The following is a 25,052-nucleotide window of genomic DNA, read 5'->3' as shown; positions in this document are numbered from 1 at the left end:
AGGAGTGTTTGATGGGAGCCAGGATGTTTTACACCTCTACAGCCCGAGGGGAAGAGCAGCACACAGGAAATTGCTTCCCAGCTCTGCTGTGCCTAAGAGGATGACAATAAAAATCTCTATTAAAATTGGTATTCCATCATCCATAGCCTCTCTACAGGAGGGGAAATCCCACAGATTTTTTTGCTTGTCAGCACCACCTGAGCTTTTTCCAATCAGGCTGATAATAAAAGGATCTGCAGTTAAGCAATAAATGATCCTGTCCTCCCTGAACAGAGCAGTAGGGGAGCAGGCGCTGCTGCATATCCAGCGTGTTTTCCACGCAGCAGCCACATCCTAGCAGGCAAGTGACAAAGGACTTGAGGCACAGGGCTCTCCTGCACCTGGGCATTGTGTCAGCTGGATAAACACCTCACTCTGAACAGTAACTGGTGGCACGAGTGACACTGCTGCTGTCACATTGTAGATACAAACGACCTAAGTGGTGCTTGGTGGCATTTCAGTACCATCAGTGGCATAAAGACGAGATGCAGGGAGGAGAATGCCTTCCCCGTGCTTTGTCTGGCATTCAGGGACTGGGAATTGCAGATTTGCACTGGTTTTACTGGGCACTGAGGATGCTGTGTGACTGGAGCAGCTGAAGGCAGTGACCAGTACCAGCCTGCCTAGGACAGGAACGGGGACACAGTTCCCCAGGCATAGGGAAGAGGCTGCTCATTCAAAAATACCTGCAAACACAGAAAAGGACGGGGGCAGGAAAGAGGATAAAAAGCATCCTGACAAAGTATATTCTCTGTGTACTTTTATTAATAAAATATATGATTTACAGCATGTATCAGTGGACAGTGTGCTTAGAGAATACTCTAATGGATAGTGTGACAGCGCAGGCAGGAGCTGGGTTTGGTGAGGACAAGTTAAACCTCAGATGAATGACATCTCAAGGATCACCATTACCAGCAAACCCAAACCCTTTCCAAGGTGAGCTTTAACCCATCCCAGCAGGCCCAGCTGTGGTGCCAGAGGAAGCTGTACTGGAGTATTGCTCTGGGTGACTGCACCCGGTCACTCTGTGCCATCTTCACCCGCTCAGCTCCATGTGGGGCTGTGCTAAGCACCTTCAGTGCATCCCTGGGGCTCTGGGTGGCACAGGAACAGCAGCCTCAATACCATGGCCCTCATCTTCCCAATCCAGCATCCTTAAACCTACACCTTCACAGAACATGATTTTACCAGCTCCACAGCAAAAGCATCTAATCACCTCAGTGCCCTCACAGGAAGATAAAGAATATAAGCTTTGGCCCTGGAAACAGCTACACATGTGATTAATGTTACTCAACGAGTTGTTTCTCCAACTGTTGGAAGGTCTGGTTGCTGGAGTAAAATTAGTCACATGCTACTTAATAGGAGTAGGGCCCACTTGTTTATTCACCCACTGGAAAACAGCTGCTGTTCCTGGGGCAATTCATTTGTTTTACAAGGCTAACAGGTGAAAAAAAAGGTAAAATCCTTACAAAGGCTCATGGTCACACATGCATGGTACAAGACAAATACTGTATTTAAGAGAACTGGATTAATAAATATTAGAATTTTTACATTTTCACATCACTGCAGAAGGACTTAAAAAAACTGAAGAGTGATTGCAATAGTAGTCTTGTTAATAACCTCTAACCCAGCCAAAATTTTACAGCAGAAATAGTATCTCAGTTGATCAAATCATAATGCCATTTTAATAACTACCTCTAAGCCACAGAAATAATTAAATACAGGTAACTCAAAAGCAAAAATTCTCCCAGTCAAGGTAAATTCACCATGAATTCAAACTTTACTGAACATTTCCATGAAGGAGGAACAAAACCTAAAAGCACAATCAGCAAAAATACTGGAAGTAAAAACTCATGAGCCTTATAAAGCATCAATATCTAGTTAATCTTTGGATAAGCCTTATGTGCTGAGGAGTTGAAATCTCTCACATCACTATGAACACTTATTTCATGCAGCTTCTGTACTCCACATGTTTGGCTCCTTGCACCAGTGAACATTTCTATAAGTGCAGGAACTTTGCAAAGCCAAAAGCCAGAAGAAAACATTTGCATGGTTAAACTACATTTCCAGTTAGCAATAAATACAGAAAATAGAGCAGCAGAATGCAGTGCAGTCATTAGCTATGGAACCATGGTGCTGGCTTGTACTACAGAACACCACACAGGAGCTTGGACAATTTCTCACAAAGCCACAGGGGACTTGGTGCTCTAAACAAGGCATTAAAGGTATTTTATCCTAAAACAAGGCATTGAAGAAACCAGGATGAAACTAAACATTAAGACATCAGTCCCAAAAAATGGAATTTAAAACCTGAAGATTCTATTCCCTTTCTGATTAAAGCAACAGGTTAAAAAGAGGAGCATTCAAGGGCACAGGAAGTGGCTGCTCAGATCAAAACCTGACAGCAGTTGTGGTGCCGAGATGGAAGTGGTCATACACTGGCTGGTGCCCAGATTACTCAGGAATGAATGCAGGTACCTGTGAAATCCCTCCCTCTCTTCATTCCCATGAAAAATAATTAATACTGGTTAAAATCATTACAAAAAACATAATTTTATTTTCATGCATCTAAGGTAAAACACAGAGTATTTGTATAAAGAGGTAGATTAAAAAAAAAAGAAAACAGATTCTCCATTCTTTGTCACTTTTATTCAGTAGTTTGTTTTTTTCCTTATTTTCTCTTTTTTTTGGTGCCAGACATGGCAAGGAGTGATTACAGTCAACTGTTTATTAAAACACTTGTTGCAACACAGACCCCCTTTACCACTGACCCCAAACGGACCCATTTTATGTGCTTTATTTTGTTTATTTTTTTTCCATACACCACCACCAAGGCGAGGTGGAGGGGGGACGAAGGGGGAAGGGGGAGTCCAGGAGGCCAGAAGGAGGAGGAATGCTACAAGCCACAGCAAGAATGAGCTGTATTTAATAAAAAAAGGGGGCCACGAATGATACAGTAATGAGGTTACACAAATCCCATAGCATGATTGAAGGCTTTCCCTGTGTCTGACGTCATCACAATGGAAGGCATAAAAAGTGGAGTAAACCGATGTTGAGACAGTCCAGTCTAGTCCATTAGGCAAGATGGTGCAAGTAGTCATTTAAATTAAAAAGTGCCCTATCCTCACCTAAATGGCTAGCAGGTACGGAGACAACAGAGCCACAGAGCCTTCTCCATGGAGCTATAAAAGTGTGTTGTCATATGGCACATTTTTAAACACTGGAAAGGGGTGCCATAATGGACCTCTCACTTGCTTTTGTTACAGGTACAAATGCTAGATTCAACTATTTCAACTATGCAGGAAGTGACTCTTCAGTTAGGAATGCCAACCCTAATTCATCTTGTCTTGAAATATATACAAGTTGTTTGTGGTAGCTACAGCAATGATGTTCTCCTTGGGGTGCCAGGCTGTGTGCAGGATCTTCTTGTTGAAGTCTAAGCTGTCGACACTGATCTCGTCCTTCTTTCTCTTGCCACTGGCGCACACCTTCCGCGGCTTCAGCACCGTGCGCGGTTTGTTGTTCTCCCGGGACGCCTCCAAGGTGATGTCTCGCTTTGTGTTTCTGTCAAACATCCTGAAGAAGTTGTTGTAAGACCCTGTCATGACAATGCTGCACAGAGGGGGAAGGAAGGAAGATGTCAGTTAGGAATGCCTTCTCCTTTTAGCAAGCCAGAGGGTCTCAAGGAGGGTCTCAATGAGATCACGCACATGGAAGGGAGGTGGCATCACCCACACCTGCTACAGCTAAAGGGAAGCAGGTTTTATAAATTTAAAACCTCCCAAAAATACCCTTTTACCTTCCCTGGGCCCTTTGAGGTATTTTATTATCAAAGCACCTCGAATGCATTATTTAATTTGCTTTTCACACACACACACACACGGGAGAGAGCCAACACATCGGATTTTTAGTGACACACAGGTACTAAGCAGCACATCTAGTTTGTGAAAATCCCTTACAGCCCTTGATTCTGCATCAGCTGTTCAGTAAGAAAAACAGACTTACAAGTTTCCCTGTCCTTCCTTTGCCTCAAAAAATATTTGGGCAGATAGATGCCAGATTAAAAAAAAAAATAAAGCGCACCACGCCTGACAGTACTGACAAGGAACCAATGAGCTGCTTTAAATGCCACAAATAAGCAGCTAATGGCATGATTAGCACAGAAGCAAGAGCTGTCCTAAGTGGTGCTATTGGCAGGTCACTACCATGGTAAATTACTGTAAAAAGAACATTCCTGGAAGGTTTTCCCATGGGTTCCCCTAGAGGTCTGGTACAGATTCTTACAGTTAATAATGCACACGTTACAGTCTACTGAAGTACTACTGCATTGTCCAAATCCAGGTGTTTGAGGTCCACTGCCCATTTTAAGAATATTTTGGAAAGATTTGAAGTGCACAGGGATAAGAATTCCACTTGCCTGTCTGATCCATTCCAACAGCATTCAAACTTGTCAAAAATGCAATCATTCTCATACAGTGAGCAGAGTTTACTCCTGAGGTATTCATGCACCTGGAAAAGAGGGATCAGAAAAATTGAGTGAGCCTTAGACTCATACCTGTAAAACAGCCTTCCCAGACTGTTCCAAAAGCAAGGAACCTGAGACTGCTCACAAGAGCTCTTTCTTATAACGAAAACAGCAATTTTCAGTGGCAGCTAAAAACATTTTATGAAAAGGAAATGTTTCACCCCCTGTTTTCTTCAGGATATAGCACAGAACATAAAGACAGCCAAAGACTTGTCATAGTCTCATGGCTGGAGATGGCCTCTCCACATCTCAAATTCCCACTGGGTAAGAGTGAGGCTTTTTCAGCCCCAAACATGGGTTTGGGTTCTGCAACCACCCTGCGACCACCACAGTCTTTCAGCAGGAGTGTGGAATCCCCAAACCTCAGGGATGAATCTAGAGACAAAACTGTAACTGCCACATCAAGACTATCAGTAAGATTCAGCCCCGTCCATGGTTTTTAATTTCCAGCCCACATGATTTTCACCCAATACCTGGTATGTTTCCACAGGTCTATTTTCCATATTTAAATCCCAGATCTTCACTGACAGATAATCTCTAGTCATCATATATCGACCACTGTGGCTAAATTTGACATCAGATATGGAAGAGATGATTTCAGAGAAAAATGATCTGTTGCTAGGATCTTCTGGTTCTTCAAACACTGCCAGAAAATAAGACAGGCATTTCAAGAGGTCAGTTTTTGTCTCTTTGATACAAGATACACCTGAATTACTTTAACATTGAAAACAAGATACACCTGAATTACTTTAACATTGTCTCAATAAACTTTCTACCTTGTGTTACTCTGTGTTATATAAAATAACTTTTAAGAAGAAACATTTGTAATTCAGTTGCCATACCCTCTATTGTTGTAGCAAGCCAAGGTCAGTTTCTGAATAAATGAATTATTTGGTAATATGTGAAGGCTTGATTCACACATGCACCAGATTTCCAGCACCAAGTACAGACCAAATGGCCTTTAACCACCCGAAGTCTGCAAAAAGCCATTCCTGGTGTCCAAACAGAAGCTGCTACTCATTTTACTCACTACTTCTACTCCAGGAAAACATAAATATAAGATTTATTTAGATTTTAGGCTTTAGATCTACTCAACATACTACAGGAATTCTACACAAATCCACACAGACCATTCAGTGTTTGATATACTCTAACAGCAAATGTCCTCTGGCACAGGGAGACATTAAACTGCAGCACTCACACTTTGAATGTCTGTCACAGAGGGCTGATGCCCTCATGTCACACAGGCGAATTGTGCCTTTGCTGCTGCTGTAGACAAACGTGCTGCAGCTGTTGGGGTGGAACTCTGCAGCTGTGATCACCTCTGTCAGCTCCTCCATGTTGGCAGGCTTGATATCTACAATATCTGCAGCAGCTCTTTAAGGAATTGCCTTCAGCAAAATGGGTTTTTCCCAAGGTATTTTTCAGTTTTAGATGCTTTCAGAAATGTTACTTCAGGCTTGTGGGACCCAGGCACAACCCAGGTAAGAGTTAAAATCAAGCCACACAATTTTTCTACAAAGCAAGGTGGTAACATCACATTCTGAATTGGTTTCAGGATAATTCTTACAGCAGCCAAAACCTGCTTCAGTTTTGCTCCACACTCCAGTAGTAATTAATTCTATACTACAAATTATATCCCAAGTATTTCATATAAAACTTTATTTTGCTTAAATTCTAATTATACTGCTATGTTATAAAATGCTATTTTGTATTAAAAACTTCACACAGGTGTGGCTGCTCCATCCCTGGAAGTGTCCAAGGCCAGGTTGGAGCAACCTGCTCCTGCCCAGCTGGATGAGCGTTAATGTCCCTTCTGAACCAAACCATTGCTTCTCCAGAAGTAAAAGCCCTTACAATTACCAGGGAGAAATAACCAGGATTAGTGGAGATGAATTCTCTGTATATATACTAAACACTTCTCATGAAAGGAACTAAAACCCAGCAGTTTTCCTGTTCCCATCCCACAGAACAATGGCAAAAGGATACTAAAACTTCTGTCAGTGATTTCTAGGTGCCACAGGTTGATCCGCAGGTCGTCTGCAGACAGGTACGTTTCATAGTCACTATTGATGGAGATGGAATTGATGTGATACGTGTGGGCATTGGCAAATATCCTCCGTGGGCTGGCTTCCACCATGAGGTCCATAGGCCTGAACACTGGCACCTGCAACACACAGAGCAGGGCAAGAGTGAGATCCCAACCTACCACAGACATCAGCACTGCTCAGCACAGTCCTTCAACATCCCAAGCTGGATGAAATATCTTACAAGTCAGTATTTCTGCCAAGGGCCACCACAGAAAGGTGAAGTTAATGATGTGGTGGGGTGGTTCCTCCTGGAGCCATGGGCTGGGAGAGCAGGAATTAGCAGATTGTGAGCTACTCACCCGTAGTGTTGTAACTGTAGTAGGATCCCTATACCGTCCATCCTCCTCCTTTAAATTATAACCCTCGGGTCTTTTGTCCCTTTCACTGATTTTCCATAACTTTATTGTTTTATCTGCAATGAAACAACCACAGGTTAAAATGAGAGCTGTGGAGAGACACCAGTCATCACTGCTGATGCCTTTAAACAAGACAAGGCCGCCCACGTGCACCAAAAAAGACAAAAATGTTGCTTGGGGAAAACAAGACAAAAAGCATTAAAAAACCTCCTCCACAGTTTGTTCTTTTTATAAGAGTTAGAGCAAGTTTCAGTCAGGACAGGGACTGCTATGAATGATGAATGTAAGCTCTGACATAGGGACTCTCATACACATGAAGGTCTCACATGAGCTGTACACAGGGGCTGTAAAGCAACTAAACCCCAAATACCCCACCCTGTGCTGGGGACACCTGTGCCCAGGGAAGGCAGAACCACATCCCCCGATCCTTGCAGTTAAACCCTGCTTGATTCCAGCCTTCTGGAGAGGATTAGACCAAATCCTAATAACAAACCTACATAATAACATGTTATGGTGCAAAATACTTACCATTTGTAGACAATAAAAACTGAGCAGCATTTTTCTGGGGTAACCACCTAATTTTGTTGATCTTCTCTTCAATTTCTAAACTTTTCAAGTAGTCAAACTCTGGTTCATGGCTTTGAAAGGTACTGTAAACATTGTATTCTCCCCTACTGTGAGACTGGGTTTTGTTCTAAAAAGAGAATTAAATGATCAAGACATGTATACAATGTACATTTGGGTACAACCTACTTGATTTTCATGATCCTGTCAACCAAATAAGATGAGCATCATCTCTGTGGCAAGAAATTTATTAAAGTTTCTACTATTTTGGCTAAGAAAAACATCAGAGAAGAGACAGTTCATGCAGCAGCTTAAGTTTCCAGAAACTCTCCACAGAATGTGAGTAACATCTCCAACAAGTTTTCATGTTAATGCTGAGCAGCTGAACAAACAAATATTTTACCTATTAAAAAGAAAACCCAACAAAAACAAACTACAACTTCTTTCATCTTCAATTTTTCCATCTTTGCTGTTTAAAGGGAATATTTCTTCCCCTGCAACACAAACACACAAATGGCAAATCTACTCTGTGAGTACATTCAGCTTTCCAGGCACACTATGGAAATCCCACATGGCACCTCTAAATTTATACCAGCAGCTCCACTATTCTGGTTTATAATCTCCAAGTCCTCTGAGAGCTTCTGAACTGCTTAAGCAGCTTTTTCTTCCTCTTTCTAGAGAGGGAAAAAGCTCATCACCTCTGCTCTAGCATTACAGACACCTCTGCAGTTACCTGACCAGGTGTAAAACTGGTTTTACAAAACTGAAAAATTACACAATTCCTCTTTCCAAAAGCTGTGTCTTAGGCACCAAAATATTGCACTGCATGGACTGAATCTTGAATTTCATCCACTGGGTGCAGAAAATTGGATCCATTTCTGATGTAGTACTCCCCACATTCACCTGTAGTGGTTTCAAGCTGAATTTTGTCATTTATTCCTGTCCCACCAACTCCAGAGATTGCACCATCAGATGCCTTTGCTGTGATATGTTCCTGGCTGGGGACTTTGCTCCTTCCTTCTCTGGTGTCTCATGTCCACGGGCTCATTTAATCCCTCAGTAGCTCACTAAAACACATCTGACACAACCCTTGCTGGCCCACATTTGTCACATTCTTTGCATCATTTTCTCGTGCTTCGTACCCTGAGAGCTGGCAGGAATTCTTGTACTTTGAAATAAGCTGGGGGCAGGGAAGGGATAATGGGGCAAAACGCTTAGAAATCACATTTGGCACCAGAATTCTGTACCACACCTGTCCCTTACACTGCTTTTCCCACCCTGGAGAATGGAAGGGACTTTGTTCTAAGCCTCAGTCAGAACTAACAACTGAAGCTGGGTCCCTGCATGGAACAACTTGGAAAGGAAATCTATTGTGGTGTAGGAAATGCCTTAGGAAATCCAGGGAACTGGGAACTTTCCTTCAATTCCAGACTAACCATAACAACTGAGGCTTAAATATTCTATGTGTGTATTCTAGTAAAACCTTACAGGACCAGAATAATACATAAACCCAGTAATATGTGAAATCCATCCCTGGGATGAAATCTAAATTTAAACTCTCAGTCTCATGGTGCTCAAAGGAAAACAAAAAATTCCAAACAAGGAGAGGTGTTGGCCCAAGCGCCTGATGTTAAATTCCAATTTAGGTAATTGCACCGTGCCTACGCAAATTCCTCCTCAGTTTCTGTGAGATGCAGGATTCACTTCCTGCCTGGCACTGAGCTGATGTCACTGGCTGCCACATTCCAGCCCGGAGGTGGCAGCAGTTTGGCAGTGGGTGAAGCCACACAGGTTTGCACAGCTCTTCACACAGCCCTTGTCAGTGTTTCTCTTCCTGCAGGCGTGGTCTGCAAAGCTCTCCAGTGCAGTGTGGCAGAAAGAGGCACAGAATTCCAAACAGAACACTTCTATTTTATACACTTTCACATGTAAAATCTTATATACACATCTATTTTATACACTTTCACATATAAAATCTGCTCTAGACAGTTTGTTGGAACAGCCAACTACCAGTGCATCAAGGAAGTAAGTCCATAAACACAAACCATTCCCTAAACACAGAGAAGTAAAAAAAATGCCAAAACCAATTCTGTGGAATTTCATCTGACAACCCGGCTGTTCTCCCTACCCCTGGATCCCAGCTCCTAAGGATGTGAGCTTGGATTATGCTCCAAAAACCAAGGAATCATTTAAACACAGCTCACCTGAAAGCAGGCAAGGAACTGCTGCAACTTTAAGCTACACAAGAGGATTCTTAAAAGCATCGAGCTACAACTCAAGAATTAAAAGTAATAAAGAAATAAAAGGAAAACAATAAAAAGCCACAAAAAACTCCAAGAGCTGGTGCCACACAGCCCCACTAGATGTCCCCACTGACCGAGAGGAGCTGCTGGCACAGGGACGGTGCCTTGCCCACAGATCAGCCCTCTGCTCAGGGAACCAGAAATCCCAAGCTTTGGGAGTTTTAAAATGGAAATTGAAGGAAAAACTACACAAAACTAACAGTGGCATCTCTAGGCAGTGAGGTGACATCTCCCTGAAACCCCCTCTCCTTGAAATACATTATAACCACAACAACTTCCAACTTCCAGCCTCAGTTAAAATCAGGCCCTGCAGCTCAGCTGCCCAATGACAGAGAGCTAGAGCCAAAAGACCAAAACACAAGGGCAAAGGGAGAAAAGATACCTCTGCTATGGGGATTCTGTGGTTGTGGAAAAGGACATCTGAGGTCACAGTCACACACTTACTAAAGGGCAAATTTTAATATCCCCAGTCACACTGAAATCATCATCACAGCCCGAAGAGTCACTGTACAAGAACCAACTTCAGCTCCCTCAAGGGTCTTCTGTGTCCTATCCCTTTCTGGTCTTCCCTTTCAACATTCTTTATACCACAACCAAAGAGTGTTTAAAATAACTTCTATCACAAAGTTCCTTAAATTTCAGTATTGTAATCACTTATCACACAGGCATGCACTTTGTGTAAGGGGTTTTATAAAAACATGCTCCTTGTCTTTAAAAAGGGAATAGAAAGAACAATGTAATTAGACAGCACTCACCTCCTGCTCCTGTTGAAAGATGACAACTCTCCCTCCTTTGTCTCCTGTTGCTAACAACTCTCCAGAATGGTTAAACTCTACTGTAGAAATTATATCCGCTGCAGAACAACAAAAATAAATCCCCCTCATTAATCATTCTTCTAAATACCAAGTGGCCAAGAAGGCCATGATTAAAAAAACCCCAAACCATTAAAAAATTATACTTTATTTAAAGGACACCTATAAAATGCAAGTAGAAGTGTCTTCCAAAAAATAACCATAGTTTTTAAGCTGTACATTTGAGAAGCATTTATAGATCACCTTGCCAGAGCTACAAGCATGGTCTTGTGCATTACTTTGTTCCTAAAGGTTTAATATCCTCAGCTTCTTCGAATGGGTTTTTCTACTCTGACTCGAGATAATACAGACTGTACCTTCCTAGAGCAACTGTGTACCTTTATTTTCTCAATTTTTCCTAATGCATGATTTAGATACAATCATTATCCATATGACCTCAAAGCACCTTTTTTTTTTTAAGGACTTAGTACACATTTGATAACTTAAAGGCAAAAGGTGTCAGGGGAGAAAAGTTCAGATATCTGTGTTTAAGGAATGCAAGGAATAAACAGCTGCAGAAAATCAGGAAAAAACCTCAACCGTCTTCAAAACACCCGAGTACCTCTTCTGGATGAAGAAGGTTTACACTATCACAAGTGTTTTTATAGGGAGTGCTAGAATGAAATTGTAAATATACAGTGACACGAATAGTAATCCCTAGTATCAAACTGAGCTGTTCATACATCAGAAAGGACAAATTACAACTTAAGCTCAAGCCCACCCATTCACATTTCCAAAGGTACAAATGCTCCTTGGACTCCCAAATAGCTGAATCAGAAGCCAAACCATTTTTGAAACACCAAATTGAAACACAGCTCTATAAATCTAATTTTCTGCCAGAGAAACCACTTGAGAGTTTTGCATACGCAAGTCTTAAGGCCATTTCACTTTCATGCCAGTCAGCAGTAGATAAACAGTATTTTCTGTGGGATGGTTTCTTTTTTCTCCATTGCATTCATAACATTTTAGACTTAAACAAGATCAATACCTGCTTGACTTGGAGCCAAACACCAGCTCCACAGAGTTCTGTATTCCTCGGCACAAACTGCCCTAGAGATCCCCAGGGACCTCCCTGCCACTGGCACTGGCACTGCTCGCACTGGCTGGAATGTCCCCAAACGGAGTTAAGGACAGAAATACAACTGCAGCCTGTACCTCCTGAACCTGGCTCCACATCACACACTAAAGAACTTTCATTCAGTGCTCATCATTTTTTCATCCCAGAAGGCAGCAGTCACTTCAGCCAATCATTCTTGTATTTGTGACCAAGATTAAGTGATTTAGCCTAAGATGCAAAGCACTGAGCTGCAGATATGGTATTTCATAGGTACCTCTCCCAGGGCAAGGGGGCACAGAGATAAGAAACAATTCATCAATGTGCAGAAAGAGGGAGGTGTAAACCAAGCAGTCCAATTTTGACTTTTTCACACAAGGCAAAGCACACAGGTTGTACAGGAAAAGACCTTACTTAAGAAGTTATCAACTAATTGAAGAAAAACACACTAACATATCTCAGCAGTGAGAAATACACAGAATAATTACGACTGAGAAAGACTTTACACTACAAGCTCTGACAGTCTTGAAACTGGTAAGACAATACAGTGATTTATTAGCAAACTCAATGTGTCCATGTATGTGGAAAGAGCAGAGAAAAAAATGGCCTTAGAAGTCTCATATATCCATACAAGAACAGATGGATAAATTAATCAAAGTACTTATTTTGTGAAAGTCACTGGAAAATTTAGAACAGGCAGCCACAGCAGCCAGAAAAACCTTCGTTTAAGGACAAAAATCTCTATTTTCCTAGGTCTGATGATGCTATATATTGTATTTAATAATAATACAAATCTCACATAGCAGAAAGACAACCACTTTTCTGTAGATCCCAGACATTCTTGCCTTTTTGATTTTCAGGAGAATCCAAGCTTTCCCCCAGTGATTTCCAAGCTGATGCAGATCCTGCTTTATCACAGACTCAAGTGCACAAACAAATTTTCAGCACCCATATCCCACATCTCCAAGGAGTCCAACAGGCTCAGGCAGTGGTGACAAGGTACTGAAACCTCTCCAGTGCCTGACTGACACCATGCAGATCATTCCAAGTATTGGATCAGTTTTAAATTAAAACCAAATACATTCCTTAGCAGCAATCACAATGGAAAAATATGAATTTGTATAAACTCAAGATACATCAATAAATCCAATGTGCCTTCCCCAGTGTAATCTTGGACTATTCCCTCTCAAAGGAAAAAAAGGTGCTAAAAACGTGACAGAAAAAAGTGATTTCTGCTTAAGTAATCCCAAACCAGGGCCAAGATAGAGATTTTACAACGAAATCTGTACTAGAAAGCAAACAAGCAGTTGTACATGCAAACCAGTAATGCCCTGTTTGGAATTCCACGTTCCCATACCTTCATCAAAGCAACAGCCAGACATCAAAACACTGGTGCTGAGCTGGGTGGATTTAAAGGTGTTGGAGAAATGACAGAGGGAGCTTTTCAACCTCCCCAGTGCCTGGATTCGCTTGTGGGTTCTCATCTGTGTTAACATCCTAATTGCCCAAAACATGTACACATCTTATCCTTCTTTTCTCCAGTGATAATTCTAATTCCTTGATGATTTTAGCCCTTCAGCACCACAAGAGAGCATCCCCAAGCTGTGGTGTTTTCCCTCCTCTCCCCAGGTGGGTGCCTGCAAACACAGAGCTGCTCCTACTGGCCACACGCTGGGGAACGATCCCTTCCCAGTGCCAGGAGCACTTGGCAGGGATGTTTAAGGGAGAAGCAGATGTGTAGGGCCCTACTGCCACCACACCGATGGCTGCTGGAAACAGGATGCATTTCAGTGCCCTTTTCTTCCAGCACAATGTCAGAGATAACAACCACTGACCCCTTATCTGATTCCCAAACCCCCCCTAGGCCACAGCATTATCTGCTGGCACACTGGAGATCAGATCGGTCTTCTCCTCCCCTCAAGCATCTCAGGACCTCTCTGACACCAAGATGCAGTGTGACATTGCCAGTGCTGAGGGTGTGAAACACGACATGGCAGCATCAGTCACAGGAGATGAAGACATGATTGCGACAAAGGCAAAAATCAGGACACAGCAAGGTACAACACCCTCATTCCTGCAGGGCACCTGCAGTACCAGTACCAAGTGAACCAGGTTCTCCTTCTTGCATAACTTGGGACAAAGAATTCCGAGGTTATTACATCATTTACAAGTATTTCTCTGCACAGATCTATATATGTGTCCTTCAGTTCCATTCACTATCCCTTCACAGACACTTATTGTTGTAGAAACACTTCTGAGACTGCTAAATGGTTTCAAAGAATGTTTTTTAGCGACCTGAAAGCATAGGGGTAGTGGGGTAGGAATCACCTACATAACCTGAAATCTATTTATGAATGAAAATGTTCTACAGCAGGTTGAGCAAAACACTATGGAAACACTGAGCTGCTGCACAGTTTTATCTCCACCTCAGAGATACAAAACTCTATAGTCAAACCAAGCCACTGATCACAAAAATCTCAAACTCAAGAGAGGTTTTGGTCCCTGATCCATCAGCACATGGAGACAGGGCAGAGTCTGCTTCCCCCAGAGCCATCCAAAGCTTCCTACAGCTCTCCCTGATCCAGGAGCTACAACCTGGCAAAGTTTTCCTCTCCTTCTGCACATCATCTTTATTTTCACAACCTGCTTTAAGTTTTTTAAGTTTCAATGAGACATCTTTGCTTTTCAAGTGCTCGAACAAAATCAAAACCACCAGCAAGATCTGGACACTTGACTGGATTCAAGCAGGACTAAATTCTTCCACAGCAGACATGGAGACAGAAACTGGAGGAGCCAATAAAATAAAATAAAATCAAAACATGGTGTTTGACTTTGATAGGGAATAGGAAAAGGATAAAACACATCTCAGAGCTTCAGGTAAGGCTCTGAGGCCACTAGGCCAGTGCACTGGAAAGAGAATCCGTTCAAATTAAAAAAGAAGAATAAAGGAATCCAGCAGATCTCAAATGCCTTTTCCCCTGTTAAAAGCAGTGTTTGGAACCAGAAAAACTCAGTGACAAATACTTAAACACACTTTCACACTCTAGGGGCCCTCCACATGTTGCAGTGAATGCAGACCATGTGCACTGTCACCATCAAGTTTTCCGAAACTTTAAAGAAAGGATTGTGATGAAGTTTTATCAGTGTCTAAATGTCTATGGAAAAGGGAATAAACCAGCTTCATCAATCCAAACCAGCACAAGAAAACTGTAATCCAATGACTTCATTCCAGAAGGCCCATCACAAACCTGAAAAGCAATTCTGTATTAACTTTGTTTCCAATAATATAATAAAGAGGATTTTATTAGTAGAGAAGAGGCTATCTGTTTTAATGTTCCATGAACTTTATATAAACTCTGCTTAGAAAACATGCTTGGTAGGCAAAACATGTCACCTACTCTGCAGCAGCGAGTCAATCATGGCAGGAACAAAGGGAGTCTTTATTTCACCAGACCCAAAAGGTTTCCGTGCAAGGTTTTGGAATCACGTTGATCTGCTGCCTAAGCAGAGAGCAAGTAAATCAGAGTGTTTACACAAGTGGAGCAATCTCTTGATGTTTCCAAGGACTGAACAAAGAACTGTAACATTTAAAAGGCATTTTAAAATTATTTAGAAAGTATTGTTTATATACCTTCCCAGTGGCTCAAAATACCATTTCTGGAATTTTCCAAAGGAGCAACTCAAAATAATCTTAAAAAGATTATAAAAATCCATAAAGCAGAGCAGATGATTTACAGGTTGGCAATTCTGTCTTGTCAAGTGAAAACTGAATTTGCTGACCTAATGTGGAGACCACATCCTCAGTTTATCAGCCTGGAAAAGCTATTTTCATCAAACTAAACATCAATCAATCATTCCAAGGACACTTCAGAAATGGTCTCAAAAGAAAACATTAAGAAGCCAACTTTTAGGATTAGTATTAAAATCCACGGAAGCTCAAACAGCCTCAAACTGAGGAAGCAGCAGAGGAGTGGATAAACATAAAGAGAGATAGAGACAGGGAAATGTTTGAATTCCATGCACAATTGCTGAATATACCCGAGTCATTCTTCCTAGAGAGACCAAGAGTATCTGTCCAGGAGAACCTGCAGACATTGTCTGGAAATCACCTGTGGGTTGTTTGGTCCTTTCTAATCCAGGGTGAGGCAAAACCTCCCTGCTTCAAACTATTGAACAGATGCAGCTTCCAGAAACTCCAGCTCAAGTCACAGCTAACGACAAAAATTTATGGCTTTTGATTGGACTTTCTTGTTTCCAATAATGGTTTTGTTTTGGAATTATGTACTTCATCACTGGGAACAAACCCCAGTCAAACAATGAAAGACACTGGAGAGAAAACAAAAGCTCTTCCAAGGCTTCAAGTATTTTAAGTAGCTCCACAATGCACTGAGTCATCCCACCAACACCCCACTGTTTGTGATTTGGATTTACTCCTTTATCCAGAGTCCTGATATATTGTGCATTTATCTCTGAAGGTAGATAGTGAGGTGTAAACCCCAAAGGAAGGCTGTTTAAACGAGATTAAGGCAGGGTGACCACATGTCTGTGTGCAGAGGAGAGCTCCCAACATAGGGTACCACAACTTCACACCCCAGGAAAAGAGTGAGAGCAAAATGCCATGAACTGTTAAGTGCTGGTGGTGTAAAAGAAAACACCCTCTGCATTCCAGCCTCATCCCTAATTAAAGTCTGTGGAGAGGGGGAAGGGAACACAAGGGTTGCATGCTCTAAAGTTACCATGACCAGTTTTACTATTGATGCTCATTCACTTGCCTGAAGGATTCCCTGCATTCATTCCATCTCCCTGAAGTGACTAGGTAACAAATCCAAAGGCAGCTGGGAAAAGGCATTCTTACTGTTCAATTTACTACTTGAGACTCATTCCACAAGTCCTTTAAATAGATCTCTTCTCTACTAGAGAGGGCATTAAAAATATATTAATTCCTTAAAATATGGGGACAGGAAGAAATGCACATAGACATAGAAAAGCCAGAAAGGGGTTATTGCCCCTTGTGGCAAAAAAAAAAGAAAAAAATCCTCCCTCTGCGCCATGCATCTATGCCAAAGGCAGCTGGTTCCCTGCTCTCTCCCAAGTACCAGCTCTGGAATTTTGCTGCACAAAGCTGCCCTCCTTCCCAGGGAGGCGAATTTGTCTGATAGCCAACTCCTCCTCAGTGCTGCTGGCCCTGCTGGGGCAGACACAAACACACGGGAGCCCAGGGTGCAGCTCCAGCAGGCAGTAATTCAGTAATTGGGCTGCTGGGTTTTGCTTTGCAAACCTGGGAGCTCTACAGAGAGGAGGAAGATTTCCTAAGTGCTCCCTGCCCTGCACATTCACTCCAAGAGAGCAAACTCACTTGAACAGCCCTGGGAGGCTGACAATTAAAACATGACCATGACAAAGCCATCATTTTCCTGCTGATGCTGAAAGCATTTAGTGCTGTTTGGTGAAGAAGTGCTTCAGTGCTGAGACTCACCCAGGCCTATTTACATCCCTACCCACATGCAGCACACACAAGATACCAGTGGCCAAACAGGGAATACACATAGTAGTCCACAGCATAAATTACTCACCTAAGTAAAATAATCAAATCTAAACCTTGTCAAGCAGGCCTAAGCCACCATAACTTCGCTCTAATTGCCTGGACTCCTCTATATTCCCCGTTCTTTTATTCACCATTTCTTCTCCCTTTCCTTCTCCAACTTTGCCAATCCCTTGAGGAAAGATATACTAGGGAAGTTCTAGTTCAACAATGAGTTCAACTTTGGATTAGAAAGCCATTATTATTACTCATTATTATTACTACTACAGGTTTAATTTTTAACTTTTTATTTAGCTCCCTAAAATAAATGTTTGATACTGCTTGATAAAGCTTTTCCTGTAACTTCCTAAGCCTGCCCTGCTCTCTGCGGGCTCCCAGGTAAGCAGGACTCTACTCTTGCATGGCAAAGCACAGCTCAGCGTGCCACATCCTCCTGAGATCCCTCTTTGTGCTGTCAAATCCATGTACCAGCAGCGACACCAAGAACACTCTGTTATCACCAGCCTTCTGAAGCTGGAATTAGTCACTTTTTTTAATGGGAGGTGGAACTGGAGGCAAGGGAAAGAATCAGTACTCCAAGACTCCACAGGATCCATGTGTATTAGGACAACATAGAGCTGCATTTGTAACACATAGATAGAGATAATGCAACTTAATACTCAAGTACAAAACAATGTTATTTTGATGGTTTTGCAAATTCATGCAAATAACTTTTGTTAGGCCTCATGGCTTCCTAGAAAACACAACAGCAAACTTCCATCCCCTCCCACGGCAGAACAGTGGCACCAGCCCTAATCTTGTTGCCATTAGTTTTATGCAAGGCCAGTGATGCTCCTAAATAGCTTTATTGGGCTCAGCACTCAGAGCAGAACAACTCCAAATCCATCTGTCGCCTTGCACCTGAAGCTGTTCCTCCCTGCACAGCCCAAGTGAGAGGATGGCATTGGAAGTGCAGAGAACTTATCAGGATTATCACAGAAGTGACTCAAAAGCTTCTACAAGTTGGGATAGGAACAAATATGTAGATTAAGTGTTTTACAAGATAAGAGTAAAGCAGAGAACAGAATCACCATCTGCTAATCTCTCATCTAGAACAGCAGCTTCTTGTGCATCCAGAAATCTTTATGGTATCTCCAGTTAACTGTGGCATCAAAGTAACATCCTCATTTAAACAGAATTCAGAGAAGGCACAATCTATGGTCAACATTACAGTCCAGGTCAGATAGGCAGCACACATTGAATGTTTTAACTCCTGTGTTTGGCACACACTTGGCCATTCCTGGGCCAAGGCAAGAGACCAACAAAGAATTGTGCAAACCCAGCAACTCTCAGAAGGAGCAGAAATCACTACAGGGAACACTTATAATCCTCTTCAACAGACACTGCACCACTTCAAACTTCTGTGAACAATGGTAACACATTTCATTTCTGTTAAACAATTTGTGTTTGCTAAGCTAACAGAGTTCACTGAGACTGAGCTGAAGGCATCAGATGGGCAAATCTGCAGTGGGGGAAAGCAAGGAACACACTCAGGAGCAACCACATCTCCAGCTAGCACAACTGGATTTACAAAGGCCCACACCCAAAATGCCAATTAACTGCACTTCTGTATGCAGTCTCCATGAGCTTCCATCCACATCAAGGCCAGAATCTAGCTTTGCTAGAACAGAAAGAAAACTTATTTAAAGCTCAGACCCCCGGCTTCCTGTCTCCATCTATAGTAGGAAACTCAAGTCTCCAGTGCACAGGACTCCAAGACACCTGTGGTGGCAGGGAAAAACAGAGATGACAAACAGCAGCACGTCAAAGCACTCTGCAAACAGATGTGTCAGATACTGATGTGTCCCTGCTTCCTACCACTGAAAATGACATTAAATTGCTCTGAAATTTTATCTTTGTGAAAAGAAAGCATTCACACTGAAAAATAATACCATGAGCTTTAGGAAGGAACTTTTACACTTTAAATTGATTTAGAACTGTGATCCACTGGGCAATACCTGTACCATGCTCACTGTAGCCACTGGCTGTAGGTTTTATTTCTGCTCACCAAGTCTAGCACTGCACTCTGAAACTCCTTTCAAGCCAACTTCACTACAAACCTACAGAACAGAGAAACCCTATGGGGTTAGGATTTCTTAGCAGGAAACAGTCCTGAACTGGCCCCTTGAAAGCCTTTCATCTGATGAGAGAGTTTAATAGTTTTGGGGTTTTTAACCCCAAATAAGTTTTTATTAGTAAGTGTTTCAAAAATTATTGTGAAAAATGCTCTCCTGTTACAACAACAGCAGACAGAAGAAAGTTCTCTCTACACAAACAGATGCAAAACTGTTTGGTTTCTGGACAGAAACCATTAACCCTCATCATGCTGATTAATTGCTTTCTATTTTTAAACATTAAGACATGACTGCAGTTCCCTTCAGAACACATGCAAGATCAACAGGAAAATTCCCTCCTTCCACCAAGAAAAAGAATATCAATTAAATGAATTTAGTCCAAAAGATGCTGCAAACCACAGTTCTCAGTACATGCATTGCCCATTGGCTGGACATGATCTAGTAGAGAGCAGAAGAAGGCACAAGCAGCCTGATCACATGCAGAGAAGCAGGAAAATAAATACATTTACAACAGACCACACAAATAAACGCCCCAAAAAACTCCTGCTAACTGGGCTGCCCACACCCAGGCACTGCATATTTAACAGGTAAAGGTTAACCTGGGTCCAGCAGTAGTTGATGTGATGTGAAACATGTAACACCCTGGAATCACCTAAACAGGAGTCACGGCCCTCGCTGCAGTTCCCAAGTCCTTGGAGCTGCCCCAGCTCTGAGGATGAATTTTACAGCTACACCCCAGGCAATCTACCCTACAGTCCTTCCCAGCCTGGAACTGAGGGGTGTGTGTCTGAAGCTTCTTCCAGAGCTCCACAGCTCTGGGAGACTGCTGCTGTCCCAGGAACTCCATGTGAACACTACTGCAAAGTGGGGACCAGACCAGTTCAAGACAGAGCCATTTTCCAACTCAACATCAGCTACATCAGCTTGAAAATACTTCAGACTCAATAATAAAGGATTATTTAATACCTGACAAGAATTCCCTGGAGGCTCTAAAGGCATCTTCTGCCCAGAAACCACACAGAGCAGTTACAGCACTCTGTGAAAGGCAGCTCAACCTCGAGAGAAGCTGAGGCATCACTCCATTATTTCACTTCATCCTAGTAGTTTCTAGTCTTTGCAAGAGGCCTCCAAGTTTTCATTCCAGGAATAAATGTGATTAGGAAAGCAATAACTAAGTCAATTACCCCTTTTTAATCTTCATTACACAGGTATTGAGTTTTTCCCCCAAAGAATATCCTAAATAATGTATTCAAACAGGAGACTCCACCTTATGTTATTAGCACTGCAAACATATTTAGGAAGGTAACAGAAATACACATACACAGGGAACATTTTGCTGGGGACAAAGAGCAAGTGATGAGCATTTAGTTCACATGTCTTAATAAACACACTTCCCAAACTCAAATATTCCCTCAAATATGACAGGAAGTGACTATTTGCTTTTCCTATTCATACTAATTCAGGTCTATTGTTGGCTGAAACAAAGGTCTTTCAACCTGCATAAACCGTTCCCAGGACATTTGACACCAGTTTATTAATATCATAAACAGGAGAGGCCAGAGTGGCAGAAATCCAGCCCCACTCCTGGTACCCAGCTGAAATCACCTCAGAAAGGAGGGGGAGTGTTTCACAGTTTGTGGAACTACAACACTACAACATTTATATAGGACCAGGAACGAGCAGTTGAAGGTTACAGCATCTCCTTGGGCCTTTTCCTTGCAGCTACTGCAATATTACAGAATAATAATAATAATTTTTTTAAAGGGCTCAATCTGTCCATAAGCTATCCTCCTTCCAAGCAGAATTGTTCTGCTTTTAAACAAAAAAGTAATCAGCAGTAAATCCAGCGTTTCAGCATTTTTAAATACCAGGCACCTGTTTGATGGAAAAGCTACTGTGGGGTTCAGTTTCCCAACATCACAAAATTCAGCTGCTGAGAGCTTCCAGCTCCTGAAGCTTAAATCTATTTTCAGGCGGGGAAGAGGAAAAGAAGAGTGGCCCTCCTACTGAGGATGTGTCACACTCACTGTTGCATCAATCCCCTTTCACTTACAGTGAAAACTCCTCTTCACTCACAGTCTAGGATTACCAAAAAAAGCCTGGGAACAGTAGTTATCCAGAGGTTAGATAACACCACAATTGGAGGCTATGCACCTCTAAGCACTCCATGAGAAATGATGAGTTTGATGGGAAATAGGGAAAAAAAACTAACAGACACACAACATTTAAAAAATATCCTACCTAAGCAACATTTATGTTAAATGCATTATAATTCTTAAGTCACTTGGTTTCAAAACATCATCTGCCACAAAATCCATCTGACATCCTGGGTACCTGGCCTAGGTTTGCTTGTGCCCTGCTGCTATCACAGGCCACATCAATTACACTTCATCTGGAGAAATTGTGTTCCTGTTTTGATGCCAAGCAGCCCAGAACCTCAAGCTTCCATCAAGTGCCACAGAATTCTGGGAACCAATGAAGTTTTTAATAACCCACAAGAGTCAGAACCAAACCTTCCTTAAATGCACTGAAAAAATGGGCATGCACGTATTCTTTGGCGCTGCAGCAATAAAACTCTACCTAAAAGCAAATTTCTTTTATCCCCAAGTGAAATATTTGCTAAAAGGCAAGAATATGAAATCTATGGCTTGTTTGAAGGGAGACTGGCAGTGTCAGGGTACTCTGCTTCTACAGTTTTGAATACAGATAAAACATTAGGGATTACTGCAAGACAGAGATAATTTGGCTAAATTCCACAAGAAAGAGCTTCCTTTCCTTGGAATTTTCCTGTTTCAACCACGCCTTATCCCTTTAAACAAAGTAGCTGCACTAAGTGCTACACACAATCCACACCAGCTCTGGTTCTCTCAGGAACACTTGCAGCTACCAAAACCTACACTGATTTCTGAGGCAAAGATGACAGAATGGTTTAGTTATATTTGTATTGTGTGGAATTTGGTTTCGGAATTACTCATCATTTCTGTCCTTTGTACAGCTGCATACAGATCATACATATCTAATTACAGGGGAACAAAATTAACTCCAGCAGGGACCAACTTCATGCCCACAATTGCCTAATCTGAGATCCCCTCAGGTGCCTGAACGTTCTGTCATATCACTCACAAAACTGGGACTTGTTGAGCAATAGAAGGAAAACTGAGACAAAAAAACTTATTTATAACAGATTTGATTATTTAACTTCTAACACAGCATTTGCCTGGTTTTAATACTCTGGTACATGACTTGCTCCAACATCTTTTCTGCCTGCAGAGCTTTAACTTACAAGCTGGATGACCTCCCATTAATAAAGTTGCAGCAAAACTGCCTATCAATCTCCAAGAGGGTAACAACTCAATTTTAGCACTGCTGAAGACAAAAATTCATGTTTACTGATTTTCCAGAATAAATTTCATGCTGAAACAGAGGAATTAAATGTCTATTTATAACATTTGTGAGCTGTAGAAAACACCCTTGCAGACCTGGAGATAAAGTGCATCTTAGGAATCTACAAAGATTCAGGAGACCCCAGCTCCATCTGATGCCACCACTCCCTGGAAAACCTGTATGCACAGAGCTAAGTCACAGTTCATTCTCTCAAAGCTCCTCAGGGTTTATCCATAATGCTCACGCAAGTGCTCCATAATTCTCCTAAGACATGCTTTGAAATGCAAGCTATACAGAGTATAAGGATTCCCCAAAATGCATTAGAAGTATTTGACTGAGCCTTATTGAAGCTTTAAAGCTTTATTTCTTCTCTCTGTGATAAATATGTTTGCAATGTATCTGTTTTGCAAACCCAGGCTAATTACCCCTTGGTAGCAGAAGGGCTTTGCTGGAGAGCAGAGCTGCTTTATTTATACTTCCCAGCTTCTCAGGGAGCTACTCTCAATGTGCCTCCAAAGAATGAGAAAGAATGTTCATGAAATAAAAAAATGTGAACAAGCTCAGAAAAAATAAAATAGATAAATAAAAGAATGTTCATGAAGTAAAAAAATGCGAACAAGCTCATACCACCTAGGCCTTCAAGAAGAAAAGGGTGTCAGCAATTCAGCTGTTCCTCCTACCAAGAAAGATGGAGAGGGACTATTTACAAGGCCCTGGAGAGACAGGACAAGAGGGAATAGGCTCAAACTGAAAGAGAGTAGGTCAAGATAGAATATTGGGAAGAAATTCCTCCCTGTGAGACTGATGAGGGGCTGAGATTGAACTCCCAAGGAAGCTGTGGCTGCCCCAGGCCTAGGAATGTCCAAGGTCAGGTTGGACAGGGCTTGGAGCAGCCTGGGATAGTGGAAGATGTCCCTGCCAAAGGCAGGGGGTGGCACTGGATGGGCTTTAAGAGCCCTTGCAATCCAAACCATTGCAGGATTCTGTGACTCCGAGTCATCCCCAGTTATCAGCACAGAGTCAGTGCCTCAGAGCTGGATCAGATTTCCATTCCAGCCTCGTGTGCACCCCACAGCCACAGCGCAGGTGCTCCTTCAGCAGAGGTGACTCCAGACATACCCAAGATAGTGAAGATCTCAGAGGTCCTTCTGAGACTGCTCAGTGGCCACAGGTAAAGGTTTTAAATAAACATCCAAGAGGTTGAGGATCTGCACTGAGACAATGCCCTAAGGATCTGCTGTGGGGCTGGGCTCAGTGATCTCACCCTTGCTCTGACACCTGATAAACACACTTGCTATGGTAACCAGGGGTTAAGGACACTCCAGAGTCCCCCCTTTGAGCAGGGATTTCTCAAATGCCAAAGTTATTTTTATGCTCTTTGATTGCTTTTAAAAGGGGATTTATTCTCTCTTAGAAAAAAAGTTTATGAGCAACCAGGACCAGCAGAAAAACTGCCCTGCGACCCAGGCAAAACACAGAAGTATTTATTCACCTCTTTTCTATTTCACAGGATGTTTACAAGTTCCTCCTCAAGACTACAAATTACTCAAGACAGCTTACAGCAATGATAACTGAACATTCTATAAAATATTACTGTATTACTTATTCAGGTGGGTGTTTACCTACACAGCACTGAAAAATACAGTCCATTTCCCAGTGCAGATATTAATTCATATAACAAACATCCAATCAGCACAAATTTTGATGTCTGTTCATGGAAAGAATAAATAATTTTAATTTCAAGTTGTATTTACTGGAACCCTAACCTAATGCTTAGTTATTACCTAATAGCTTTTATTTTAAAAAATCCAGAAAGAGAATTTTCTTGCTTCTCCTCATATTTATTTTTATTACCCTTTTTTCCCCTATGCTCAAGACAGGTGATTTGTGAGTCCTTGGATCTAATTTGATTGGTAATTATTTACTTTTTAATTCCTGCTGACAACCCCTACATAACCGTATAGAAAAATTCCTCACATCCACCATACTATCTACCCAGAAGTACACACTAATAACAGGCTAAACAGTCCCTCAGCAGACCTTACTTCAGATCTTTTCAGGGTTTGTTTGTGTTCCCAAGTAGTACAGAGCTATTTATGGAAAAATCTCTGCTGGAATCACAGCCAGAATTTCAATAGGCTGCACAGCACAGTGCAGCCAGGAGCTGCTGGTCTGTTTGCAAATAACAATATATTTGGAAATAACACACTGGGCCATTGTTCTGCACATA

The 25,052-nt window shown here is 42.0% G+C and overlaps 1 protein-coding gene across 3 annotated transcripts in view; it reads right to left on the bottom strand.

Moving 5' to 3' along the window:
• Positions 1-2,567: 2,567 nt before the first annotated feature.
• Positions 2,568-25,052, bottom strand: part of PPP2R2A (protein phosphatase 2 regulatory subunit Balpha) — a 36,289-nt gene continuing 13,804 nt past the window's right edge. For all 3 annotated transcript variants that reach the window (XM_071454669.1, XM_071454671.1, XM_071454670.1), the window contains exons 3-10: positions 10,633-10,730; positions 7,539-7,704; positions 6,954-7,066; positions 6,554-6,731; positions 5,766-5,930; positions 5,038-5,207; positions 4,457-4,548; positions 2,568-3,651 (exon numbers count right to left, since the gene is read on the bottom strand). In XM_071454669.1, the coding sequence (XP_071310770.1) occupies positions 3,372-3,651; positions 4,457-4,548; positions 5,038-5,207; positions 5,766-5,930; positions 6,554-6,731; positions 6,954-7,066; positions 7,539-7,704; positions 10,633-10,730 (1,262 nt within the window). In that variant the 3' untranslated portion in view covers positions 2,568-3,371. The remainder of the gene's footprint in view (positions 3,652-4,456; positions 4,549-5,037; positions 5,208-5,765; positions 5,931-6,553; positions 6,732-6,953; positions 7,067-7,538; positions 7,705-10,632; positions 10,731-25,052) is intronic.

The sequence above is a fragment of the Agelaius tricolor genome, unplaced genomic scaffold (genome assembly GCF_023055355.1).
Source record: "Agelaius tricolor isolate 1412-34295 unplaced genomic scaffold, bAgeTri1.0.p SCAF_41, whole genome shotgun sequence".
NCBI lineage: Eukaryota > Metazoa > Chordata > Aves > Passeriformes > Icteridae > Agelaius > Agelaius tricolor.
Note: the sequence above shows the minus strand (reverse complement) of the source record. Positions and strands in the feature narration are given on the sequence as shown.